Source organism: Saimiri boliviensis, chromosome 12 (assembly GCF_048565385.1).
Source record: "Saimiri boliviensis isolate mSaiBol1 chromosome 12, mSaiBol1.pri, whole genome shotgun sequence".
NCBI lineage: Eukaryota > Metazoa > Chordata > Mammalia > Primates > Cebidae > Saimiri > Saimiri boliviensis.
In genome coordinates, this window is record NC_133460.1 from 11,807,017 (window position 1) to 11,834,202 (window position 27,186).

Here is a 27,186-nt window from a genome sequence, read left to right on the forward strand (position 1 = left end):
TGGTTGGCTGGGGGGCGGGGCCGCTGCCGGCTGGAGCCCCAGGCCGGCGGTGCGTCGGCGCTGAGGGACCGCGGGGGCTGCGGGGAGCCGGACCCTGCGGAGCCCGAAACGATGCTGCTCTTCTGCCCCGGCTGCGGGAACGGGCTGATCGTGGAGGAGGGACAGCGCTGCCACCGCTTCGCCTGCAATACGTGCCCATATGTGCACAACATCACCCGCAAGGTGGGGCCCGAAGGCGGGCGCCTCTCTCAGGACTCCCGCTTCCTCCGACTCCGGCGCCATCGCCGTCAGCCCCGGCGTCTGCCTCTGTCCTTTCTTTCTCTCGTTATTTATTTTTTTAGACCGCGTCTCGCTCTGTCGCCCAGGCTGGAATGCAGTGGTGCGGTCTCGGCTCGCTGCAGCCTCCTCCTCCCAGGTTCAAGCGATTCTCCTGCTTCAGCCTGCCGAGTAGCTGGGATGACAGGCGCCCGCCGCCACGCCTGGCTAATATATTTATATATATTTTGTATTTTTAGTAGAGACGGGGTTTGACCGTGTTGGTCAGGCTGCTCTCAAACTCCTGACCTCGTGATCCGCCCGCCTCTACCTCCCGGAGTGTTGGGATGAACGGGCGTGCGCCGCTGCGTCCGGCTGTCCGCTCTTTCTCGCGCCCCCTTCCGGTCGGCAGCGGATCCTGCGGGCTCTGCTTCCCGGTGCACCCGGCAAACCCCGCGGTTTCCCGCCTCCCTGGGTTCCTGCTCCCACGCTGCGCCCTTCACTGCTGTGCGCACAGACCTTCGGCCGTTTCCCAGCTCACGCGGGGCCCACCGGGTTCCGACACTGAGCCCCTGCCCGGCTTGCTTCTTTGATCGCAAGTCCTAATGCGCCTCCTGTTGCCCTTTGCCGCATCAACACCAGCCTCCTGGAGGACTAGCAGGGCCTTTGCACTTGACGTTGCTCGGTTCACTCTTCCCCTAGAGCCAGCTTACTCACTGGTCTTGTCTTTACTTAAATGTTGACTGTATTTTAAGTTGCAGCCGTTCCTTCTCACTTATCCTCCTTCCCTTTTTAATTGTTTCCATAGGGCATATTACCTCCCAATATGTTATGTAATGTATTGTGTGGTTTATTAATAATAGGACCTGGCCGGGCGCGGTGGCTCAAGCTTGTAATCCCAGCACTTTGGGAGGCCGAGGCGGGTGGATCACGAGGTCGAGAGATCGAGACCATCCCGGTCAACATGGTGAAACCCCGTCTCTACTAAAAATACAAAAAATTGGCCGGGCGCGGTGGCTCAAGCCTGTAATCCCAGCACTTTGGGAGGCCGAGGCGGGTGGATCACGAGGTCAAGAGATCGAGACCATCCCGGTCAACATAGTGAAACCCCGTCTCTACTAAAAATACAAAAAATTAGCTGGGCATGGTGGCGCGTGCCTGTAATCCCAGCTACTCAGGAGGCTGAGGCAGAATTGCCTGAACCCAGGAGGCGGAGGTTGCGGTGAGCCGAGATCGCGCCATTGCACTCCAGCCTGGGTAACAAGAGCGAAACTCCATCTCAAAAAAAAAAAAAAAACAAAAAAACAAAAAATTAGCTGGGCACGGTGGCGCGTGCCTGTAATCCCAGCTACTCAGGAGGCTGAGGCAGGAGAATTGCCTGAACCCAGGAGGCGGAGGTTGCGGTGAGCCGAGATCCCGCCATTGCACTCCAGCCTGGGTAACAAGAGCGAAACACCGTCTCAAAAAAAAAAAAATAAAATAAAATAAAATAAATAATAGGACCTAAGGTCTAGGAGGGCAGGGTTTTTCTGTTTTGTTCCCTTCCATGTTCTAATCTGAACAACTAAAAGGAAACCTATAATATAGTAGGTGTTCAGTAAGGAGATGATGTACGGTATTATAACTTACTATTTTTCCTTAATAATACAGGTTTACTTTTTAGAATACCTTTTTTTTTTTTTTTTTTTTTTTGAGACAGAATTTTGCTCTTGTTGCCCAGGCTGGAGTATACTGGCGTGATCTTGGCTCACTGCCACTTCCACCTCCGTGGTTCAAATGATTCTCCTGCCTCAGCTTTCCAAGTAGCTGGGACTACAGGCGTGTGCCACCACTGGCTATTTTTTCTATTTTTAATAAGAGACAGGGTTTCACCATGTTGGCCAGGCTGATCTTGAACTCCCAACCTCAGGCGATCTTGCCTTGGCATCCCAAAGTGCTGGGATTATAGGCATGAGCCACCATGCCCGGCCAGAATACCTTTACTTTTCAGAAGTTAGAGAACATCATGGTGTGACCTCAGTCTTTTTTTTTTTTTTATTTGAGACGGAGTTTCGCTCTTGTTACCCAGGCTGGAGTGCAATGGCGTGATCTCGGCTCACCGCAACCTCCGCCTCCTGGGTTCAGGCAATTCTCCTGCCTCAGCCTCCTGAGTAGCTGGGATTACAGGCACGTGCCACCATGCCCAGCTAATTTTTTGTATTTTTAATAGAGACAGGGTTTCACTACGTTGACCAGGATGGTCTCGATCTCTCGACCTCGTGATCCACCCGCCTCCGATCCACCCGCCTCGGCCTCCCAAAGTGCTGGGATTACAGGCTTGAGCCACCGCGCCCGGCCAGCGACCTCAGTCTTAATGTTTGCATACTACTCCATTTTGTACTGTTGTGTGAGTTTAGTGTCTGAAACTGTGAAAGGAGTGAACTCTTACATAGTCCTGAAATTTGAGGTTTGGAGGCCCAAGTTTGCACCATTTAGCTGCTTTGAGTCTGAAGGCTTGTTTTTGTTAGGTAACAAATCGGAAATACCCCAAACTGAAAGAAGTGGATGATGTGCTCGGTGGAGCAGCTGCCTGGGAGAATGTTGACTCTACTGCAGGTAAGAGGGAAAACTATTTCTGTTACTAAACTGCGGATAATTATGAGGCTGTTGATGCCACTGCATGGCAGAGTCTATAATGTCATATAAATGCTGTAGCCTTCTAAAAATAGAAAATCTTTTTTTGAGTAATTTGTCATTTGTGTTTGTTACTACTTAATAATTTGTTAAGCAATATTTGTGCACGCCTTGGCGTCACACAGGCCTGTGTTAGATTCTCAAGGGAACTGCTTATTGTTTTAGGACCTTCCTTGGGTCTCCTGACCTCTCTGGGGCTAATCCATATTCACAGATTGTGAGAACATAAAGTGAGTTATACTGTGCTTAGTATAGAAGAACCACTCAACAGGTGGCATTTATAATGAAAATGATGAGTAGATTGACAAAACTCAGAGTCTAAGGAAAAAATTATGTTCTTTCTATTTGATATGGTTTGGCTGTGTCCCCACCCAAATCTCATCTTGAATTGTAGTTCCCATAATCCCCAGGTGTCCTGGAAGGGTCCTGTGGGAGGTCGTTGAATCAAGGGAGTGGTTTCCTCCATGCTGTTATTTTTTTTTTTTTTTTTTTTTTTTTTGAGACGGAGTTTCGCTCTTGTTACCCAGGCTGGCATGCAATGGCACGATCTCGGCTCACCGCAACCTCCGCCTCCTGGGTTCAGGCAATTCTCCTGCCTCAGCCTCCTGAGTAGCTGGGATTACAGGCACGCGCCACCATGCCCAGATGATTTTTTGTATTTTTAGTAGAGACGGGGTTTCACCATGTTGACCAGGATGGTCTCGATCTCTCGACCTCGTGATCCATCTGCCTCGGCCTCCCAAAGTGCTGGGATTACAGGCTTGAGCCACCGCGCCCGGCTCCTCTATGCTGTTCTAATAGTGAGTGAGTCCTCACAAGATCTGATGGTTTTATAAGTGACATTTCCCCTGCTTGCACTCATTCTGCCTCCTGCTGCTCTGTGAAGAGGTACCTTCCGCCATGATTGTAGGTTTCCTGAGGCAACCCCAGCCACACATAACTGTGAGTCAAGTAGACCTCTTTTCTTGGCTGGGCCCGGTGGCTCACACCTGTAATCCCAGCAGTTTGGGAGGCCAAGGTGAACAGATCACTTGAGGTCAGGAGTTCTAGACCAGCCTGGCCAACATGGCAAAACCATGTCTCTACTAAAAATACAAAAATTGGCCAGGCATAGTGGTGTACGATTGTAGACCCAGCTGCTCAGGAGGCTGAGGCATGAGAATCGCTTGAACCCGTGAGGCAGAGGTTGTAGTGAGCTGAGATCACGCCACTGCACTCCAGCCTCGGTGACAAGAGTCAGACTCTGTCTCAAAACAGACAAAGAAACAAAACTCATCTTTTCTTTTCTTTTTTTCAAGGTGCTGTTTAAAAAATTCCTCTTTTCTAAATAAATTACCCAGTCTCCGATATTCATACCAGTGTGAGAGTGGACTAATACACTGTTCTGATACAGATTTTCAGAAGTTAATACCAAGGAGCATTAAACTGCAGATTGAGTAAAATAAATGTTTACTTCATGTCTGATAGAGGTAGAAGTGACCAGGAAAGGAAAGGGAAAGGCTCTAAATGTAAGTTGTGTTGAGAGGGGAAAGAGACAACTGATGATTAGCGCTGTGTTTTTCCCCCCATAGAAGAACATACAAATCAAGGGCCGGGTGCGGTGGCTCAAGCCTGTAATCCCAGCACTTTGGGAGGCCGAGGCGGGTGGATCACGAGGTCAAGAGTTCGAGACCATCTTGGTCGACATGGTGAAACCCCGTCTCTACTAAAAATACAAAAAATTAGCTGGGCATGGTGGCTCGTGCCTGTAATCCCAGCTACTCAGGAGGCTGAGGCAGGAGAATTGCCTGAACCCAGGAGGCGGAGGTTGCGGTGAGCTGAGATCGCGCCATTGCACTCCAGCCTGGGTAACAAGAGCGAAACTCCGTCTCAAAAAAAAAAAAAAAAAAAAAAAAAAGAACATACAAATCTGCTGTGTTAGCATTGGTAGAATTTGTCATTAAAAGATAAATTAGGCCAGGTGTGTTAGCTCAGGCCTATCATCCTTGGGAGGCTGAGGTGGACAGATCACTTGTGGTTAGGAGTTCGGGACCAACCCGGGCAACATGGCAAAACCCTGTATCTACTAAAAATACAAACATTAGGCTGGGCATGGTGGCTCACACCTGTAATCCCTGCACTTTGGGAGGCCAAGGTGGGCCATCACCTGAGCTCAGGAGTTTGAGACCACTCTGGGCAACATGGGTGAAACCTGGTCTCTATTACAATACAAAAAATTACGTGGACACGGTGGTGGACACCTGTCGTCCCAGCTGCTCAGGACGCTGAGGCAGGAGAATTGCTTGAGCCGCAGAAGTGGAGGTTGCAGTGAGCTGAGATTGCACTACTGCACTCCAGCTTGGGCTACAGAGTGAGAGACTGTCTGGAAAAAGAAAAAGAAAAAAAATGAGCGGCTGGGTGAAGTGGCTCACCCCTATAATTTCAGCACTTTGGGATGCCAAGGCAGGTGGATCACCTGAGGTCAGGTGTTCAAGACTGGACTGACCAACATGCTGAAACCTTGTCTCTACAAAAGTAGCTGGTTATGGTGGTGCGTGCCTGTGATCCCAGCGACTTGGGAGGCTGAGGCAGGAGAATTGATTGAACCTGGGAGGCAGAGGTTGTAGTGAGCTGAGATTGTGCCATTGCACTCCAGCCTGGGCCACAAGAACAAAACTCGTCTAAGAAAAGAAAAGAAGCAAGCTGGGCTTTGTGGCACATGTCTGTACTCCTAGCTCCTCAGGAGGCTGAGGCAGGAGAATCGCTTGAACCAGGAGGTGGCGGTTGCCATGACATGAGACCATGCGACTGCACTCCAGCATGAGTGAGACTATCTGGAAAGAAAAGATTCAGTACCTTATGTCAGAAACAGTGTTTGAGAGCGTTTGAAGCCATTTCTATCAAGTGTAGAATAAGTTGCTCAAAATGAAGTCACTTTGAAGGGAAATCTGTGCCTTGGGGCACTTTTCAAAGATACAGGATGTGTGATAAGATGTTGCTAAAGAACAGCCTGAGGAACTGCTGCCCAAGTGGATCCTTGGATCAGTCACCCACGGGGAAGATGAAAGGTGTGTGTCCATTGCCCAGGGGAAGGTGATACACTTCTTAGGGGAATCTGCATGGTGTGTACTGCTGTAACAGGATACCGCATACTGGGTAATTTATAAAGAATATCAATTTATTGCCCATGATTCCGGAGGTTAAGTCCAAGAACAAGTCACCAGCAGGTTTGGCATCTGGTAGGATCTGGCCAAGGAATGCTGCCCTGGAATACAGGGAGCCGAGAGCCAGGGGAGCTGTAGGAAGCCCTGAGGTTCCTCGAAACAACTCTGGGCCTGTGATGGGCACGGGAGCCCCTCATCCCACCCTAGGATCTCCAAAAATGCCTTGAAGGGGTCATCCTCCCGTTGCTTGATGAACAGCATCTGGCTGCCTTCTGTCCATTCTCATCTCTGTATCACATGGTCCCTTGACCATACCAGTGGTTTTCTCTCTCTCTCTCTCTTTTTTTTTTTTTCAGACAGGGTCTCGCTCTGTTGCCCAAGCTGTAGCGGTGTGATCATCGCTCACTGCAGCCTTGACCGCCCAGTCTCAAGCAGACCTCCCACCTCAACCCCCTGAGTAGCTGAGACTGTAGGTGCTTGCCGCCTGCCCAGCTGACGATAATTAATAATAATAATAATTATTATTCTTTGTAGACACGAGGCCTTGCCATGTGGCTCAGGCCGGGTTGAACTCCTGAGGTCAAGCAATCCTCCCGTTTCAGCCTCCCTAATCGCTGGAATGACAGGTGTGAGCCACCATGCCCGGTCCACTTTTTTATTGTTGACGTGGGTCAGCTAGGAAGTTTCCGAATCTTTGTTCTACTTCCCTTTTAATTATTAATTCTCATTATAGATCGGTTCTTTCTTCTTGAATTTTACTATAAGCAGTTAAGAAAAGCCACGCAGTATCCTGAACACTTTGTAGTCTAGAGAGTTCTTCTGCCGGATGTCCTAGTTGATGGCTCTAGAACCTTGTGGAGCTTCTGCTTGCTACAAAGTCCTTGGAAACAGACACAATTCGCCAAGGTTTTTGGCACTCTGTAATAAAGATGGCCTTTTCCCCAATTTTGAAGAAGATACTTTTCATTTTTGTCTGAGACCTCACCAAAATAGTACTCACTGTCTGTATTTCTACCAACATTCTGTTCACGACCACTTACGGAATGTCTTTGAAGAGTCAGACCTCCCCTACAACTCTTCTCTTCTTTTGAGCCCACACCTGAATCGCCCCGAATGCTCCATTCTTGACAGTGCAGGCTTTTCCCAGCATTTACTTCCAGACTCTTCCGCTGTCAAACAAGCACTCAGCATTAGCAGCACAGCAAGGACCAAAACAGTCACTTTCTGTGTTACGTTTCTTTTTTTTTTTTGTCTTTTTGTTTTTTTTCCTTTTTGTGGAGAACGGGGTCTCGTTCTATTGCCCGGGCAGGTCTCGAACTCCTGGGCTCAAGCTGTCCTCCCGCCTCTGCCTCCCGAAGAGCTGGGATTACGGGCGTGAGCCACAGCGCCCGGCCTCTGTGTTATGTTTCTAACCAGCCTTCAAGTGGATTTGAGAAGAACCCTGGGACCCGGGAGGGGAGGAGGAGTGTTTGTGGGTCACAGGTCTCCCAGATTCCCTTAGTGTTCGAGCACATGGGGAATGTCATCACTGTTTGTAGGTCTGCCCTTGGCAAGGGGGATCAAGTGAGCGGGGAGATTCTTTACCGTCTTTAAAGATACTAAGTAGGCCGGGAGGGTTGGCTCACACCTGTAATCCCAGCACTTTGGGAGGCCGAGGAGGGCGTATCACGAGGTCAGGCGTTCGAGACCAGCCTGGCCAACATCGTGAAACCCCGTATCTACTAAAGATACCAAAAAGTTAGCCAGGTGCAGTGGTGGGCACCTGTAATCCCAGCTTCCTGGGAGGCTGAGGCAAGGAGAATCGCTTGAACCTAGGAGGCGGAGGATGCACTGAGCCGAGATCACGCTGCTGTACTCCAGCCAGGGCCACAGAGCGAGACTCCGTTTCAAAACAGAAATGAAACAAGATAGGAAGGAATGCTTACTCTTAACAGTCACGAGCATCGTGTTTGTTTAACGTGGGTCACTTCATTCTTCCCGTCGCCAGAGCCCTGTCCCAAATGCGAACATCCTCGGGCCTACTTCATGCAGCTTCAGACCCGCTCTGCGGACGAGCCCATGACCACCTTCTACAAGTGCTGCAATGCCCAGTGTGGACACCGCTGGAGGGATTAGGGCTTCGATGGCCCAGCCGCGTCCGTGTGTGCTTACCTTGTCTGTCGGGGAGCTGCTCAGCTGCAAGTATGAATCGTGTATCCTGAGGGCCTCTGCTGGAGTGGTGGAAAGAGAACCCTATGAGGTGAAGAGCAGGTTATCAGGAAATGGGTACACCCATGTCTGGGAGTTTTTCTATGTGGGATGCAGACCCAGAGCTGAGTATGCGCTGTGAAAAGTCCTGTTCTTTCATCTTCTGTGTTGATTGGCAGTTGACATTCCCTTACTCCCAGTCAGCACTTTTAAATATTTGTACTGTTTGCAAAACTTAGTACATTAAATGTCCTGAAATACTTAACTGTTACTTGTAAACTTGCTTATTATCTGTTTGACTCAAAATTCTGAGTATGTTGTTAAAAGGAAAGTTGCAATATTGCCTTCTTAGTGTTTTAAATAGCCTAAGAGGTAGAAAGCAAATCCCAAATCACAGTGATGACAACATTGACTACATGCTTAGGTTTGAACAGGCTATGAAAATACTCATCACTGGGATTTCAGTTTCTTTCTTTATTCCTATTCTTACTCTCGGATTCATTTTTTTCCCCCATGCCAGTGTTTAATCATCATTCACGCGTTTCCCAGAGAAAGGAAAGTAGCCAGTGGGTCAGGGTTGTAGAAAACATAATCCTGGATTTTAGCTGCCGCTCTCTTCGCGTCTGGGAGCAGGGCTGTCCTGACATCAGGCACGGCAGCCGCACTTCTGCACACGCACCCATTGGCACACTCGGCGCGGCCCCTGAGGCGGCAGGAGCAGCAGCCCTTCTTGCAGGAGGTGCGTTTGCACTCTGCACTTGCAGGAGCCACCGGCGGCGCAGGAGCGGTCGGGGTCCATTGCGGGCCGAAGTGAGACTGGAGTTCCCAAGCGAGAAGCCAGCGGCAGTGGAGCACGTGGAGGCCGTGGCCCCTCATTCATTTTTTGAACCTTCCCTGCTTTGTTTCCTGAGTTAAACATTACATGTGGAAGATACTGTTTTTTTGTTGTTTGTTTTTTTGAGACAGAGTCTTGCTCTTTTGCCTAGGCTGGAGTGCAGTGGCATGATCTTGGCTCACTTCCACCCCCACCTCCCGGGTTCAAGCGATTCTCCTGCCTCAGCCTCCTGAGCAGGGGATCACAGGCATGTGCCACCACACCCAGCTAATTTTTGTGTTTTTACTAGAGACAGGGTTTCCCCATATTGGCCAGGCTGGCCTCAAACTCCTGACCTTGTGATCTACCCACCTTGGCCTCCTTAAAGTCCTGGGATCACAGGCATAAGCCACCACACCTGGCACTATGTTTTTTTTTGTTGTTGTTTTTTGTTTTTTTTTTTTTTGAGACGGAGTTTCGCTCTCATTACCCAGGCTGGAGCGCAATGGCGTGATCTCAGCTCACCGCAACCTCCGCCTCCCGGGTTCAGGCAAGTCTCCTGCCTCAGCCTCCTGAGTAGCTGGGATTACAGGCACGCGCCACCACGCCCAGCTGATTTTTTGTATTTTTAGGAGAGACGGGGTTTCACCACGTTGACCGGGATGGTCTCGATCTCTCGACCTCGTGATCCACCCGCCTCGGCCTCCCAAAGTGCTGGGATGACAGGCTTGAGCCACCGCGCCCGGCACGTATATTTCTTTTTCCACTTGGATGCTGAGGCTGATGATGATCGTTTACACAGGTGGAGGTGATGTCGACCGACAGCTCGAGATGATCTCAAATTTCTGCGCTCCAGCCGTCCTCCCACGTCGGCCTTTCAGACCGCTGCGATGACGGCCGTGAATGTGGAACGGGCCCGGTCGTGTTTGTCCCGTGTGCTCCTTTCCGGTCCCTGTTTGGCCCGGAGGCATCGTTGATAGTACGGGCCTTGCAGACGGAGCCGATTTTCACGCACGACTCACGATCCGGCCTTTCCTTTCCTGTGCCCCGAGCCCCATCGAGGGTGGCGCGCCTGATCTCTGATGGTGGTTTTCTAGAGTGGAGAAGGCGCTGGCGTTGGCCGTGTGCACCTGCTTTTTTTTCTGGACGGAGTCTCGCTCTCTGTTGCCCGGCAGGCGCGACCCCCACCTCCCGGGTTCGAGCGGTTCTCCTGCCTCAGCCTCCACGGCAGCCGGGACTACAGGCACCTGCCACCACGCCTGGCTCCCTTTCCTCCCAGTAGAGACGGGGTTTCACCACGTGGGCCACGATGGCGCTCACCTCTTGACCTCGTGATCCTTCCGCCTCGGCCTCCCGAGGCTTTCGAGGTGGGATTTCCGTGGGACAGGCGTGCTTGCGTGCGAACTGACGGGGCTTTCCAGATCCGTGTCCTGGCAGATGTCTCTGGCTCGGCGTCCCCCATATCGACTGCCTGACTTTTCTTCTTCTTCTTCTAATTTTTTTCTCTCTCTCTCTTTTAAGCTGGGCTCACCTTCCCACCCGTGTTGCTCGGTCGCTCAGGCTGGCTGGCCTCGACCTTATGGACTATTTCTTTTTATTTTATGGTATTTATTTTTTTAAGACGGGGTTTCACCGTGTCGGTCGGGCTGGTCTTGAACTCCCGACCTCAGGTGATCCGCCCGCCTTGGCCTCCAAACTGCTTGGATTCCAGGCGTGAGCCACCACGCCGCCGGCCTTGGCCCGTTTCACCTTTAGTATCCTTGGTGTTCCTATTCTATTTGCGAGGTGATGTGATGGAAGCTGCTGCCGCTTAGCTGTGTTGGGAACCTCTGTTCTTAGAACAAATTTTCATACTCCATGAGACTTTCCCCTTCAATAGAGCATCTCTTGAAAGATGGAGACGATTTAAAAAATAAAGAGAAACACAAAAAGCACGCAGTGGAAGTTTCTTTGGCCGCCTCCCAGGGTGTACCTTGGACCAGTGGGAGGGAGGGAGGGAGGGAGGGAGGGAGGGAGGGAGCGAGCCAGCCAGCGAGCAAGCTGCAGTGGGTCGGGGGGTTGGTTAGATCTGGGGTTTTCCATGCTAAGTCCTCTCGGGAGGCCCAAAAGGCCCGCCGGGAGCCTCCTCCCCAGGAGAACCGCATGGAGGCTGCTTTCAAATTTGCCAGCGAGAGTTTCGCCGGATGGCCTGGGAGGGCCGGATGGGACGAGACTGGACCACCGGGGACTGTGCTGTTCTTCCTGGGTGTAGGGGCGGGTTGACTTAAAGGATAAACAGCCCTGGCATGAAACGTGAAAACTCTAAGATGCATTTCTAGGGTGCCCCGGGTATGAGAGTGTCACATAGGATGCCCTTCTTTCAGTCAGCAGCTTGCCTTTAGCTTCCTCAGCCGTCAGGACGACTTCCCATCAGAGCCTATTGTCCCCCTTTTCTCACCGCAGAGATGACACACGAGAGGGAGAAAGAAAGAGCTCAATAGATGCCGCTTGGCCTCATGTGTGGACTCCTCAGTCACCAAGAGACAGATGGGTGACTAGACGGAGACGCAAATCAAACACCATTTCTGGGTCCTCATGGTCGGAATGCGCTCTCTCTCTCTCTCTCTCTCTCTTTCTCTCTCTCTCTTTCTTGTTTTTCACCTGGCCTAAAGAGACACCCACTGAAAGTAAGAGAGAGAGAGCTCCTTCCAATGATGTTATTGATTTCGAGACAGCGTCTCACTCTGTCACCCTGGCTGGAGTGCAGGGGTGTCATCGTAGCTCACTCACTGCAGTGTAGAGACTCCTTAGCTCCAGATTTTTCCGCCTCCAGAGTACGTGGGACCACAGGCATGCGCCACTGTGCCCAGATCATTCATTTATTCATTCGTTCATTTGAGACGGGATTTCATTAAGTTGGTCAGGCTGGTCTGGAACTCCCGACCCCAGGTGACCCGTCTGCCTCGGCCTCTTAAAGTGCTGGGATGACAGGTGTGAGCCACCAGGCCCGGCCCCTCAGGTCGGTTTTTTTTTGGTTTGTTTTTGTTTTTTAAAGATGGGGTTTCACCATCGTTGGCCAGGCTGGTTTTGAACTCCTGACCTCAGGTGATCCACCAACTTCAGCCTCCCAAAGCGCTAGGATTACAGGCGTGAGCCACTGCGCCCGGCTTTCAGATCCGTGGTTTTTTATTTTTGAGACGGAGTTTCGCTCTCGTGACCCAGGCTGGAGTGCAATGGCGCGATCTCGGGGCTCACCGCATCCTCCGCCTCCTGGGTTCAGGCGATTCTCCTGCCTCAGCCTCCCGAGTAGCTGGGATGACAGGCACGCGCCACCGTGCCCAGCTAATGTTTTTGTATTTTTAGTAGAGACGGGGTTTCACCATGGTGACCGGGATGGTCCGTTTTTAAATGTGTTTCTACAGACAGGGTCTCATCGGTTCGTTGCAATCCTCCTGACCCGGCGTCTCAGAGTTTTGGGATGACGGATGGGCTCCGGCCACACTGTGCCTGGTCTCCGGGGACCGATTTGCGACCACGCCGGACGTGCTGATATTTTTTTCTTTTTTTCATTCTTCTCTTTTTGAGATGGAGTCTCGCTCTGTGCCGGGCGAAGCGAGGCGCATCGCTTTGGAAGCAGCGGCGGCGCCGCCTTCTAGGGCCCCATTCCGATGCAGAAAGCCCTGTTCCCCTTCTGGAGACGGAGGGGACGGCTCCCACGGCCTCGGGCTCCTCTCCGTTCATTCGGAAGCTTTTGCAGGCGCCGCCCCGTAGGAAGGCTGGCTGCCGCGGCTGGGGCTGGGGGGACACGATGGAGCTGGAAGAGTCTCCTTTTCTCCGGCTTCAGCCTTCAGTAGCTGGAACCATAGGCGCGCACCACCACGCCCGGCCGCTTTTCCTATCTTCAGTAGGGATGGGGTTTCGCCCTGTGGGTCAGGCTGGCCTCGAACTCCTGACCTCAAGTGATCCGCCCTCCTGGGTCTCCCAAAGTGCTGGGAGGACGGGCGGGAGCCACCGTGCTCACGGGGAGAGGGGATCGATGGAGTCGATCCGTGGCAGAAATGACCTAAGGAAGGGCCGGCCGGCCGCGGTGAAAGGTGGCAGGGTGCGAGCTCGCTCTTTTTTCCTTTTCCCCGTTAGTGACTCAGTTAAGTAACTTGGACTTTGTGTCACCCCATCCCAAAGACGGATGTGTGGAATCCCACTGGGAGGGAGGGGAGAGACGGATCGGGGTATCTGGCGACCTGGGCCTGGGGAGACCGTCGTCCTTCGCTGCTCATGGAAAGGTCACGTGGGGGCAGAGGGAGCGCTTTGCCTTTGGCGCTTTGCCTTTTGCCCTTTGAAGGTTCGCCTGAAACGTCAACTCGTCAGAGACGGATGAATCGGAGAACAGGCCAGACACGTTCTGTTTCTGGGACCAGTCTTCACGGGAGCCCTGCAGAACGAAGGAAGGCCCCCGGGATGACTTGGGTTCCACAGGGTGTGTCTTCTCGGAATGTAGGTCCTGAGACCTTCGGCTCCGGGGAGGGCCCTGCTGGGCTTCCCCACTCGGCGTACGATGTGGGGACGTCGAGGCCAGGCTCCCACTTGGATGGAAGGGGCGTGTTTCAGACTTTTCTCTGTCGCTTGTGGCGTCTATACTTCTCGTAGTTCCCTGATAAACACCTCAACTGAAAAATAAACGGTTAAGGAAAGTCTTACCTAGCGAAACCCATCGTGGAGCAGGCGCCGAGGAAGAGAGCTCATAGCCGGGCGCGGTGGCTCAAGAGGTCAAGAGGCGGGTGGATCACGAGGTCAAGAGATCGAGAGCATCCCGGTCAACATGGTGAAACCCCGTCTCTACTAAAAATACAAAAAAATCAACTGGGCATAGTGGTGGGTGCCTGTAATCCCAGCTACTCGGGAGGCTGAGGCAGGAGAATTGCCTGAACCCAGGAGGCGGAGGTTGCGGTGAGCCGAGATCGCGCCATTGCACTCCAGCCTGGGTAACGAGAGCGAAACTCCGTCTCAAAAAAGAAAAAAAAAAAAAAAAAAAAATATATATATATATATATATATATATATATATATATATAAGCATTTATGTCATTTGTCATATACATTATATATATTTGGCATGTACATTTAATAAAATGTATATATATGCAATATCCATATCGGTATGATAGTTTCATAAATATCCCATGTTTAGTCTCCCCAATTCTTTTCTCTCATATGTGCATTTAGTGTTGATTTTCCTTGTTGTTTAGAATCCCCTCCCTCCCAAAACACAGCCCGGGTTCAGTGCGATTTCCTAGCCTTGGCCTTATCTACCTGGAAGCTATGTGTGTTTATTAATCCAGTTTCTGGAATGTTTGTCAATTGGGATCACATTTTCCTCCTGGTAATCTTGTCATTACCGGGTGATGTGTGAAAAATCAACAATACAGAAAAGACCAAAATGTCTTTCTTGGCAGGACATTATGCTATGTTTATTTGTCACTTTTACTGAGACTGTCTGTGAAGGTTAATTCTGGGATAATTTGACTGGGCCAGGGGGTGCCCAGGTATTTGGTTAGACATGATTTCTCCCTATGTCTCTGAGGGGGTTTCTGGATGCAATTGACATTTGAATCGGTAAACTGAGTAAAGCAGATTGCCTTCCCCATTATGCGTGGGCCTCATCCAACCCACAGAAGGTTTCAATAGAATGAAAGGCTAAGAAAGAAGTCTTTGCGTTTCACTGTCTTTGAGCTGGGACATCAGTCTTCTGCCATGGGCCTTGGACTTGGTGGTGAACTATATTCGACTGTCCTGGGTTTACAGCTTACTCAGTGTAGACCTGGACTTCTCTGCTTCCATGATCACATGAGCCAATGTAAATCTCTCTCTCTCTCTCTCTCTCTCTCTCTCTCTCTCTCTCTCTCTGTGTGTGTGTGTGTGTGTGTGTGTCCTGCTCATTTTCTTTCTCTGGAGAACTCAGACTAATATAGTAATATATGCCAGTTGACAGTCTTTGTCTCTATGCTTTTTAAAGGTATAAAATAAATAAATAAAACAAAACCCTGGCGTGTTCACTAAGAAAAACCACAAAAGAAATTAATTCAGACAGGTTTTACACTGAGACATTCAGGTGTGAGGAAAACATGAAAAGTGCTATGCTAGGGAAAGCAAACACTATTGAGAATATCTCACAAACACAAATTACACATCAGCAGGTAGATTTGACCTTCAAGGTGGGCACATTTTATGTTAAGTGCACTTTGGGTGGAATTTAAGATGAATCTAGGACTTTCATGATGGTTGTATCTCTGTGTGTGTGTGTGTGTGTGTGTGTGTGTGTGTGTACACATATATATACATATAGATAGATAGATATAGATATAGATATGGAGAGGGAGAGAGAGAGAGAGAGAGAGAGAGAGAGAGAGTGTATCTTGCTGTCTTGTCCTGGCTGCTCTCCAACTCTGGGCCTCAATGAATCCTCCGGTCTCCCCCTCCCAAAGTGTCCAGATTATAAATGTGAGCCACCTCACCCAGCCCATTTTAATATTTTTAATTTAGTTCAACAATTGTGGAAGACAGTGTGGTAATTTCTCAAGGATCTAGAACCAGAAATACCATTTGACCCAGCAATCCCATTAACTGGGTGTAAGCCCAAAGGATCATATATCATTCTACAATAAAGACACATGCACACATATGTTTATTGCAGCACTCTTCAATACCAAAGACTTCGAACCAACCCAAATGCCCATCAATGATAGAATGGATAATGAAAACGTGGCCCACATACACCATGGAATACTATGCAGCCATAAAAAAGGACGAGTTCATGTCCTTTGTGGGGAATGGATGAAGGTGGAAACCATCATTCTCAGCAAATTAACACAGGAACAGAAAACCAAACACTGCATGTTCTCAGTCATAAGTGCAAGTTGAAAAATGAGGACACATAAACACAGGGAGGGGAACATCACACACCAGGGCCTGCTGGCAGCTGGGGGGCAAGGGGAGAGATAGCATTAGGACAAACACCTAATGTAGATGTTGGGTTGATGGGTGCAGCAAACCACCATAGCACATGTATAGGTTCATGTAATAAACCTGCACGTTCTGCACGTGTATCCCAGAACTCAAAGTATAATAAAGAAAAAAGTTTTAAATTTAAATACACATTCCACAAATTACATAACAAGTTTAGGAAGCCTCCTTTATGCCAGTTTTACAAAAACAGAAATGATGGCACATCGATGACAAGATGTCAAAGTGGCAACATCCTAAAGTAGTGAAAGAGAAAGAAAGTTATTGTGGAATTCTATGCCACAGTGAAAACTCTTTCAAAATTGTGACTGAAGTAAGGACATTCAAAGACATACACAAAATGAGGCCAGGCGCGGTGACTCAGGCTTGTAATCCCAGCACTTTGGGAAGCAAGGGGATCACTTGAGGTCAGGGAGTCAGAGACCAGCTGGCCAACATGGCAAAGCCTTGCCTCTACTAAAAATACAAAAATTAGCCAGGTGTGGTGGCACGTACCTATAATCCCAGCTACTCAGGAGGCTTAAGCATGAGAATCACTTGAACCCAGGAGATGGAGGTTGCAGCGAGCTGAGGTCATGCCACTGCACCTGAGCCTGGACGATGGAGCAAAACTCCATCTAAAAAAAAATACAAATAGGGAAACCCATTTGGGACCCTTCTTCTGCACGAGGGAGCTTTTCTCTTTCTTTCACCTGTTAAATTTCTGCTCTTAAACGAAAACAAAAACGCAAATAAAAATAAAGACATACAAATATATGAAAGCATTCACTGACCCACACTACAAGAAATGTTAAAGGAGTCGTCTAGGCCTCAGATAAGGATACCAGAGAGAAAGCTGGACCTCCACAAAGAAATACAGATGACTGAAAATCACTATGTGGGTACTTCCATGTCGGGGTTTATAACATGTCTAAAATCAAATTGCATGACACTAGCACAAAGGCCAGAAGGGGAGGTACAATGTCACCTGATGGCAGCCTGATCAAGATGTAGTCTAGAAACCGGAAAGCCATCACTGACACAACAAAAGAAAGAATTACAGCTAATAAGCCAAAAAAGGAAAGACAATGGACTGATATAAAAGCCATGTGCTCACTCTGCTGGAACCACTGCTCTCCGGGCCTCTCCCTATAGAAACACACCGGTGGCCAGTGACAAGTGAACAAGATTGATGACGGCAGCATTGTTTGTAATCCTAAAGTAATAGAACCAACGCAATTTCAAACATAATGGAAAACGCTTTATTTAACAAACACGGACAATCGAACAAACAGTGGAAGGAAGTCCTTTTGCCTAAAGGAACGCAGAGGGTCAGGAGATGCTACTCCTGCATGGATTTCAGGGTTTCCAGATGCCTACTTTTCAGGCTAGTTCTTCTGGAAGATCTTATTCTTGGGGAGCTACAGGTTCTCGCATTTGGGCTCTTCCAGGTTCTACCTCCGTTTTCCCCTCAATTCCTCCCCATTCTGCTGCAATAAAAAAATTAAACCTCGCCGCCAGCGCCCCTGCACGAGCCTTTTAGGCGGTCTGGATGTCTGGTCCACCGCTCCCCGGCTTCTTTCCCCGCTTTTCCCTTTCCCCGCTTGTCCGGTCCCCGGACCCGACCCCAGCCCAGCTGCGCCCTCGGCTCCACCGCGCAGAAGGTGCCCTGGAGGCCCTGCCCTTTGCTCACCCCGCGGAGCGCCGAGAAATCAACCTGAATAAACGCTTTGTAAACGAAATTTCCATGAAAAATGTCTCATGATTGCCATTCTCAAGGCTCTTCAAAGGACTAAAAGCTAAAGGCGACGATGGATTCATTGGGCAAGTCCTAGTCGTGCGCCCTGCTGAGTGCAGGACCCTGCGCCCCGCCAGGGGACCCACGAGCGACCCTCACCCCATCCCTGCCTTGGCGGGGCCCCGTGCGGGACACAGGATCGGGAGACGGCAGCGGAAGCGACTGCGCAGGGTGGGCAGAGGGTCCCTCACTGGGTGAAGTCGGCGCAGAGAACGGGAAGAGCCATCCCGGGAGCCGGCCGGGCGCTCAGCGTCCCTTCCACCCCCAGGTGCCTCCGCCCGGGTCGCGGACGGGGCGTTTCCGGGGGCTTGTGAAGCAGCGGCAGGGCAGGACCGGCGAAGGCCATTCCGCTGTCCTCTGACTTCAGAATCTCCCAACGCGTGCGTGTCCTAAGGGAGCAGCGGACTCGCTGCTCCGATCTCTCCGAGCCTCACTAGCCGTCCTGCCCAGGCAGCCCTTAGTGTGGAAGGGATGCGGGAGCTTTGGTGCGTGGCCCTACCCATCGCACTCGGTGGAACCGGCAGCACCTGTCTCTGTGGCGCAATCGGTTAGCGCGTTCGGCTGTTAACCGAAAGGTTGGTGGTTCGAGCCCACCCAGGGACGCCTCCTCTAAGTTTTAAAGCGTTCATATATTATCAATCACTGGAGAATCTCCCATTTCTTCCCATAGTCCTAACTCTGAATGGTTGGTGGTTCCAGGCCAGCCAGGCATATGCCCATTTCAGGGAGGGTTTTCTCTTCTCAGGATTCTAGTCACAGTTAACAGGGATCCCTGTCAAGGGCCACCCCCGTGACAGATCCAATTCTGACAGAGCATCTCCTGAAATGTCAGGTTGTCTTGTGCCTGCGTACAAGAAACAGAGACCAAATGAGTCCCTCTGGTGCGATAAAATCCTCATGCTGCCCCTCATAGGCTTGGATGGGTTATAGACCAGCCTCAATGTTTTTCATCTTTAACAGGAAGCTTAGAGAGGTGTCCTATCCCCAGGATGTGCCTGGATTTACATAATGTGACCAGTAGAATCATTTATCATCACCATAATCCTCTCCATCATTTTTGAAAACAGCATTTTCCCCCTCAGTTTGTGCATGATTTATTTAACCCTTTTCAAAATGTGTTGGAAATGAGGTTGGCCTCGTGGTTTTAGGATTTCCAAGAATCCTGCAGTGATCATTCTAGCACGCATCTCTTTGGCTACTAATATTCCTATAGTGTAGAGGACTGGATGTGCCACTGCCATATTACAGGCTTTTTAATTTTAATTTTTAGTTTTTGTGGCAGGGTCTCATTCTGTCTCTCAGGCTGGAGCGCAGTGGCCCCATCACATGTAACTGCGGCCTCGACTTCCCAGTAGCTGGGACTACAGTTGTGGGCCATCATGCTTTGCTGATTTTTGTGTGTTTTGTAGAGAAGAGATTTCACCATGTGGCACAGGCTGGTCTCCTAATCTTAATCGAAGTTAATATGAGCACACTTTGGTCTGTGTGGGTTATACTGGGCTCAAGCAGCTCCGAGGCCTCACAAAGTGCCAGGATTTACTGGCATGAGCCACTGCATCGGGCCTTGTATAACGCCTGTAACTTCAGCAAATTTAACAAATTTATCTTCTGCGGGGGGGGGGGGGTACCAAATCATATTCCAATTTATTTCTCAACTCTAATACTGTCCCTTTCTTCATTTACTTGCTGACACAACAAACTTTCTTATCCCTCCCCATCTTTTTTTAGAGTAGGTGTCACTCTGTCACCCAGTGTGGAGTGCAGTGGTGTGATTTCAGCTCACTGCAACCTCCACCCCCTGGGCTCCAGCGATCCTCACACCTCAGCCTCCACAGTAGCTGGATCTACTGGCATGCACGAGCACCTTCTTTTTTTTTTTTTTTTTTTTTTTTTTTTTTTTTTTTTTTTGGTAGAGATAGGGTCTCGCTTTGTTGCCCATGTTGGTCTCTAACTCCTGGGCTCAACAGATCCATCTGCCTTGGTCTCCCAAACTGCTGGGATTTCAGGTGTGAGCCACCACCCTTGGCCATGTGCCCAGGATATTCTAATAAGGGGCTAGGTGGCTTTGTTTGATACAACAGAAGGACATGGAGGACATTACACACAGATATTCTGTGGCACAGGATGGAGAGGTAAACTTCTAAGACATTTCATTTGATTTTTGAGACAAGGTCTTGCGCTGTTGCCAAGGCAGCCGTGCAGTGGCACAGTCATAGTGGAGCATGATCAAGACTCACTGCAGCCTCAACCTCCCCGGGCTCAGGAGATCCTCCCACCTCAGCCTCCTGAGTAGCTGGGACTACCAGCATACACCAATGCTGGCTGGCTAATTTTTGTATCTTTTTGTAGAGACGGGGTTTCACCATGTTGCCGGGGCTGCTCTCCAACTGAGCTCAAGCAATCCACCTGCCTCAGGTTCTCAAAGTGCTGGTATTACAGTTGTGAGTCACTGTGCCCAGCTTGTAATTGTTTCCTGTGGTGACCAAGTCACATGGGTCCAGAGAAGACAGGTCACAGTGACCTCTTTGATAGTCTTCCGCCAAGTCATTTATGCAAAGGCGCAAAATCACAATGGTCTCAGATATTTTTTTCTCCTTTCGATTCCTCTTTTCTTTCTAAATTTTGATTTGACTTTTATTTGCTGAAAACAATCTAATGCCAGCTCTCTCTTCTATATTAATGAAGAATTAACACGCAGGTAAGTTTCTCTGAGTTATTCCCTGACTGATTTCTTTCAGAGCCTATGTCCATAAAAATCAGCCCATCTGAGAAACATCATTGGAGCCAACAGAATCCTGCACCTGACAGGCCCCTGTTACAGACCTGGATCCTTAGCGCTACTGGCTCTTGTTCCATTTCCCACTGCTCAGCACACAGAAAGCCAATCATTGAGACACTGAGTATTGCTGAGGAAGAAGCTACTTGGGAGGCTGAGGTAGGAGAATGGCTTGAACCCGGGAGGCAGAGGTTGCAGTGAGCCGAGATGGAGCCATTGCATTCCAGCCTGGCCGACAGAGTGAGACTCTGTCTCAAAAGAGAGAGAAAAAGAGAATACAATAGTGTAACCATTCTAAAATACTGCCTGATAGTTTCCAATACAGTGAAAAACACACCTACTTCCTGACCCAGCCATTCCATTACAAGGCTTATACTCAACAGAAATGAAGGCACAGGTCCATAAAAAGGCCCATTGTGGAATATTTGTAAACAGCTTTTTCACAATTGCCAAGAGTAGAAATAGTCCAATTGTCCATCATCTGTAGTGTATTCACAGGTTAGAATGCACTCATCAATAACACCAAAAACCTGAGATTCATGCCATATAATGGAAGCATCTCATAACCACTGTTGCATTAAAAAAAAAACCAAAAAACCAAACAGGCAAAATCAGCATACTCCATTACATGATTTCAAAAAGAAGCAAAAGTAAATCACAGAGATAGAAGTCAGAAGGGTGACTGCCTAAGTGGGGATAGGGTGAGGATTGACTGGAAGGGGCTCTAACGACTTTTTGGGCTGGTGACAATGTCCCATAACTTGATTAAGGTGATAGTTTCTTTTGTCAAAATACACTGGGCCTCGAAGTTAGGATTAGCACACTTTGGTCTGTGTGGATTATACCTCAGTCATTTACTGATAGCAAATAAAGAAGTAAAAACAAAATTAAAAATTGGGGTTGGGGAATGTCATTAAGTTTCAATTTTATTATATTCTTTAGGTTTCACTTAAAATACCCGGTTGGAATTGAACTCTCGTCTTCTCTTGTTCATTTCTGTTTTGGCCTAAAAAGACCCTAAGGATGTTTGAAATATCTGAGCTAAAGAAACAGGCATGGCCACATCATGTCATCAGTAAAAGATTCCAATAAGGCTGACTGAGAGAGAGCTCCTCAGCTTTTGGATATTGCCCTTAATCAGAGAGGGGGCAAAAGTCTAGCCTTTCAGGATGACGGACCCAGCATGCAGGTTACGGGTTGCTTCTGTTTCTGCCGCTACAGAGAGCTCTGAAGCCACAGGAGTTGTAACCTCTCTGGTCACAGGTAAACCGCGCAGCCCAGGCTGAGCTTGGAGGCTAACGGGAAAGAAGAGCCCTACACCCTAGAAGGCACACTGCAGTGACTCCGATTTGAGCCGAGTTTGCTGCGGCCACAGCACCCAGTAGCAACCACGATGCGAGCAGGGCGAGCCCCAGAATCGGACGCGGACCGACTCTCTTTAAACTGAATGTAGGGCTGCTTCCGTTTTGGAGATCAAAGGGTCCGCATAGATTTCGTTTTTTCTTGGTGTCTCTTCATTTTTCCCCACTCTGCTACGATAAGCAAGCAAACAAACAAAAACCAAAACACTTGTCATCTCTCCCTGGTGCAGTCCTCACCGCTGCACAAAGCGACTGCGAAGTTTTGACTACCGGGTCCCGACTCTACCGACTACCGGCCCTCCTCCTGGCCATTCCCTGTGGGACCCACCCCCTGCCCAGCTCCCAGCCTCCTGCCCCAGGCACGCACCCCAAATCAGCGCGGCTGAGCCCCTCAGCTCCACCTCGCCAAGTGGTAAGAGAGGGGCAGGACCCTTTTCTTGCCGGTGGCCCCTAGCGGGCCTCACCCCTTGCCCTCTTCTGGGGGTGCGGAGAAATCAATCGGAATCAACGCTTTTCAAAAAGAACTTACTTCCCCTTCGCGACCAGTCTGGGCGAAATCCTGACTGTACAAAAAATACAAAGTTAGCTGGCATGGTGGCGCGCCTGTTGTCCCAGCTATCTGGGGGCTGAGGCAAGGAGATCGCTTGGCCCCGGGAGGTGGAGGCTGGTGGAGGCTGCAGTGAGCCGAGTTTGCACCACTGCACTCCAGCCTGGGCGACCGAGTGAGACTCTGTCAACAAACAAAACAAAATAAAACTTCCCCGTGGAAAAACAGTGCGTGATTTCTATTTTCAGGATTCTTCAAAGGGCTGAAAGCAAAAGGCGACGACGGATTCGTTCGACAAGTCCTCGCCGTGGGCCCTGGTGAGTGCCAGACCCTGCTCCTCCCGAGAAGACCCACCAGCGACCCTCACCCCATCCCTGCCCTGGTGTAGCCCGCGATCGGGGCACAGGATCCGAAGACGGCAGCGGCAGCTCCGCAGCGCCCCGAAAGCCACAGAGCAGCCTGGGCACAGGCTCCCTCACTAGGTGAAGGCGGAGCAAAGAACGGGAAGAGCCATCCCGGGAGCCCGCCGCGCGTTCAGCTTCGCTTGGGCCACCAGGCGGCTCGGGCAGGTTTCGGATGGGGGCGTTTCCGGGGACTTTTGAAGCAGGCCAGGGGCAGGGTGGGTGAAGGCCATTCGACTGTCCTGGCCTCCGAATCTCCCAACGCGCCGGTGTTCAACGTGACCAGAGCGACTCACCGGCCTCTAATGTCTCCGGTTTTCCAAGGCCTCCTCAGTCATCTTGAGGACAGAAGGGCTGGGGGCAGTTTGGTGAGTGCGCCCTGCCTACAGCATCCTGTAGAATCGGTAGTCACGGTCTCTGTGGCGCAATGGGTTAGCGCGTTTGGCTGGACTAGTGTGGTGACGGAGGAGACAGAGGAGGACAGACTCAAGAAAAATTTGCAAGGTGAAAACCAGTAGGATTTGCTGATGGATGGAATACAGGAGGGGAGAGGTAGATTATTAGGGCTATATCTTAGTTTTCTTATACAAGATGGATTCAATTGCAATGACATTGTTAATTGAAATTGACTTTAAATAATGGCGCGACCTAAAGTTATGCAAACATTTGCCTTGGATAAAATGTCAAGTTTTTAAAGTTTTTAGCTGGGTGGACAGCATGGCTTGACTTCCTATCTCTTGATATCTCTTAATGTTGTTAAAGAAAAGTTTTTCTCCTCTGAGAGGCTTATTTCAGTGGAAGTCGATCTGCAAAATCTGTTCTAAATTTAAATCAGAAAATAACTACGTGTCCTTGACATGCTCATTATTGTTTTTGAGAGTGACCTAAGGCCGCCTCGGGGGAATCTGGGGACTGTCTAGCGAAGCCTGCGCGTCTGCACCGGGTGCCCTGCCTGGGGGCAGCGCAACACCACAAGTCCTAAGAGCGGGTTCGCCCGGGCTCCCGGGGGTGTGTTTCCTGCCTCTTTAACCTGCTAGGGGCGGTTCCAGTTGCCAGGAAATCAGCGTTTTTCAGGATTCCGGGCTGGTGCTTTGAAGGAGAGGCGGAGGGGAGACAGGGATGTCCGGTTCTTGCCTCGCCGGTCCGTCCCCCGCCGGCCCTAACGAGGTTGCGCCCTGGAGGTGGAGGGCCCTTTAAGGCCCGCGCCTGCGCCGTGGGCTCCCGGCAGCGCGTCCTGGAGGAGCCCGCGGGCTGCCGGCGGGGCTGGGCGGCGGTTGAGACGCCGGTGCCGGGAGGCGGAGGTCAAGGTCCCCAGGCGCTGGAGCTTCTGAGTGAGCGCCAGGCATTTGTGAACGCCAGAAGGGCGACCCGCGGAGCCATGAGCGGGGGCGCGGCCGGGCGGCGGCCGTCTCCACGGGAGGTTGACGTCTCCGGTGGTTCCAGCTGAGGGCGCCAAGCCGGACCCCGGTGAGTCCGGGCCGCGTGGGGGCACCGCAGGGTCGCGGCGCGTCCGGGGGCCCAGCAAGTGTCGCTGCGCGAGCGGGGCGGGCGCCGGGGCCCCTTTCCTGCGCTCCATTCCTCGCCCGCCGCTGGCGCCCGCCGCCCTCTCGTGGGCGCGGGGCAAGAAACTCGCGGGGTGTCTTCCCGTGGCCTCCCAGGGGGTGCAGGGACGGAGCAGCCTCGGGGGCAGGTCCTCGTAAATCCTGTGGGGACGCGGACCCTGCGCCCCACCTTCCAGGCCGGAAATCGGTTCCCTCTGGGGGACCTGCGGGGCGAGAGCGCTCTGGCCCCTGACGTGCGAAGTTGCATCTTTCTTGGCGTCCGGGATTCGGCGCCTGGCGCTGTCTCCAGGCTGGTGGCGGGCAAGCCAGGTGTGCCAGGTCCAGGACGCACGAGAGGAGCGTTTGCCGCCGTCACTGAATCCCCTCAGGACTGGCGGGGCAAGCCTCAGATTCACCGCAGGGTTTCCAGCAGGTTGGATTGTGGCGCTGCTGTGTGCGCTCCAAAGACTTGCTGTGATTTCCGTGTGTGTGTGTGTGTGTGTCTGTCTGTCTGTCTGTCTGTCTGTCTCTCTCTCTCTCTCTCTCTCTCTCTGTGTGTGTGTGTGTGTGTGGCTTCTTAGATGATCTCATTTGGCATCCTCTCACCGAAGAGTTAAGCAGGACATTTGGAATGGTTTCCTCGCTTTCCTCCTGTCTTTTGCTGGTAAAGCGGCTTCCGACGGTCAGTCTTCTCCTGCGGTGCCGTCTTCTCTTGGGGTTACAGTGCTGTCCATCCGTTCCTTGCGGAAGGAATGACTCCCAGGGCTTGACGAAGTTAAAGTGATCTGCTGGGAGTTTTTAATCTCTGATCTGAGCTGTTAGCATTAGTTGCTTGCTTTCTGTTTTTAAATTTTACTGATAAAATTTCACCCGTGAACCTGAAGCTCTTTTATTTTGTGTTCTAAAATGCTAGCTTTAAGATATCTGAGAACTTTGTGTCAAAGAAATCTTCGAAAAGTTATGAAGTATACACAAGAAGTTCACAATTGTAAAAGTGTAGGTGGTCTGGGAGCAGTGGATCACACCTGTAACCCCAGCACTTCGGGAGGTCAAGATGGTCAGACCACTTGAGCCCAGCAGTTCCAGACCAGCCTGGCAATGTGGCAAAACCCCATCTCTACTAAAAATACAAAACTTAACTGTGTGTGGTGGTGTGTGCCTGTAGGCCTAGCTACCCGGGAGGCTGGAGTGGGAGGATCACCAGAGCCCAAGAGGTTGAGATTGCAGTGAGCCGCGATCATGCCATTGCACTCCGGCCTGGATGGCAGAGGCTGGGCATGGTGGCTCAGGCCTGTAATCCCAGCATTTTGGGAGGCCCAGGCAGGTGGATCACCTGAGATCGGAAGTTTGAGAACAGCCTGGCCAACATGGTGAAACCCTGTCTCTTAGAAAAAAAAAAAAAAGTACAGGTAATGAATTTTTACTAAGTGAACCACCGCAGACCGAGAAATAGAACATTACTAGATTGGTGTATATATGTAGGGGTGGCATTGTTGTTTTTAGAGGTATATGAATGATAAAACTTTAGTATGAGATATTGTTGAACATTTTCCCAAAGTGGTTGGACCATTTAGCAGGGAATATTCCGGTTACCCTACATCCTTGCTGATGCTTGTCAGTTCAAAATTATTTTGCCATTCGAGTAGAGGTGCAGCAGTATATCAGTGTGATTTCAATTTGCATTTTCCTGGTATTGAGATTGAGTATTTTTTTATTGTCATTTATATGTCCCCTTTTGTGAAGTGTCTGTTCAGTCTTTGTATCCTGTTTTCATTAATATGCTTGTTTTTCTGTTGATTTGTAATACTTTATTCTGGGTATGTGTGGTTTCTAGAATATATATGTATTGTGTTTCTCTTTTTTCAAACTGTAGCTTGCCTTTTGACTCTTTTAATGGTGTTTTTACATGAATGGAGATTCTCTAATGGTTTTTTTTTTTTTTTTTTTCTTTTTGAGACAGGATCTCACTCTGTTGTCCAGGCTGAGTGCAGTGGCAGAATCACAGTTCAGTGCAACCTGGACCTCCCAAGGCTCAGGTGATCCTCCTGCCCGAGCCCCCAAGTAGCTGGGATCTACAGGGGAGCACCATTATGCTCAGCTCTTTTTTTGTGTTTTTAGTAGAGATGAGGTTTTGCCACGTTGCACAGGCTGGTCTGGAATTCCTCAGCTTAAGTGATACACCTGCCTTGGCTTCCCAAAGTATTGGGATTATAGGCGTGAGCCACTGCACCCAGGCTGAGTTTCTTAATTTTAATAAAATTATACTTGATCAATCTTTTCCTTTATGGTGACTGCTTTTTGTGTCCTGTTTAAGACATCAATGCCTAACCTAAGAATACAAACACATTTTTCTGTGTTAGACTTACAGCAATTTTATTTTAGTTTATGCATTTATTTTTCAGACAGGGTCTCATTCTACTGCCCAGCCTGGAGTGTGGTGGCATGATCTCAGCTCACTGCAGCCTCCACCTCCTGGCTCAAGTGATCCTCTCACCTCAGCCTACTGAGTAGCTGTGACTACAGGCATGTGCCACCATTGTCTGGCTAATTTTTGTATTTTCTGTAGAGACGAGGATTCAACATGTTTCCCAGGTTGGTCTCAAACTCTTGGGCTCAAATAGTGTGCCTGTTTCAGCCTCCCAGAGTGCTGAGATTACAGGTGTGAGCCACCCCACCTGGCCATGATTCACTTTTTACTACACGGAGTGACTG

The 27,186-nt window shown here is 50.2% G+C and overlaps 2 protein-coding genes and 1 non-coding gene across 15 annotated transcripts in view; all 3 read left to right on the forward strand.

Annotated features, from left to right (window-relative positions):
• The first annotated feature begins 13 nt into the window (after positions 1-13).
• Positions 14-11,006, forward strand: POLR3K (RNA polymerase III subunit K). 2 transcript variants are annotated; one of them, XR_012512728.1, is made up of 4 exons: positions 14-222; positions 2,763-2,850; positions 8,059-8,248; positions 9,875-11,006. XR_012512728.1 is itself a non-coding variant. In XM_039478194.2 (3 exons), the coding sequence occupies exons 1-3, from the start codon at positions 112-114 to the stop codon at positions 8,184-8,186; spliced, it is 327 nt and encodes a 108-aa protein (XP_039334128.1). In that variant the 5' UTR covers positions 14-111; the 3' UTR covers positions 8,187-11,006. The 2 variants fall into 2 exon arrangements, 1 of the variants encoding a protein (XP_039334128.1); XM_039478194.2 differs by having other exon boundaries at positions 8,059-11,006.
• Positions 11,007-18,377: 7,371 nt separating this feature from the next.
• Positions 18,378-18,451, forward strand: TRNAN-GUU (transfer RNA asparagine (anticodon GUU)). The gene has a single exon. It is a non-coding gene; the product is annotated as a tRNA-Asn (tRNA).
• A 5,717-nt stretch (positions 18,452-24,168) lies between these two features.
• Positions 24,169-27,186, forward strand: part of LOC120360200 (uncharacterized) — a 39,485-nt gene continuing 36,467 nt past the window's right edge. For all 12 annotated transcript variants that reach the window (XM_074381861.1, XM_074381856.1, XM_074381855.1 and 9 more), the window contains exon 1: positions 24,169-24,400. The gene's annotated coding sequence lies outside the window, so the exon portion shown is untranslated. The remainder of the gene's footprint in view (positions 24,401-27,186) is intronic.

Bases quoted from the DNA above. Each gene is read 5' to 3' on its own strand.
- POLR3K (XM_039478194.2), top strand. From the start codon at position 112: ATGCTGCTCTTCTGCCCCGGCTGCGGGAACGGGCTGATCGTGGAGGAG. The intron at 223-2,762 runs GTGGGGCCCGAA...TGTTTTTGTTAG, and splicing joins TGCACAACATCACCCGCAAG to GTAACAAATCGGAAATACCC. The intron at 2,851-8,058 runs GTAAGAGGGAAA...TCCCGTCGCCAG, and splicing joins GAATGTTGACTCTACTGCAG to AGCCCTGTCCCAAATGCGAA.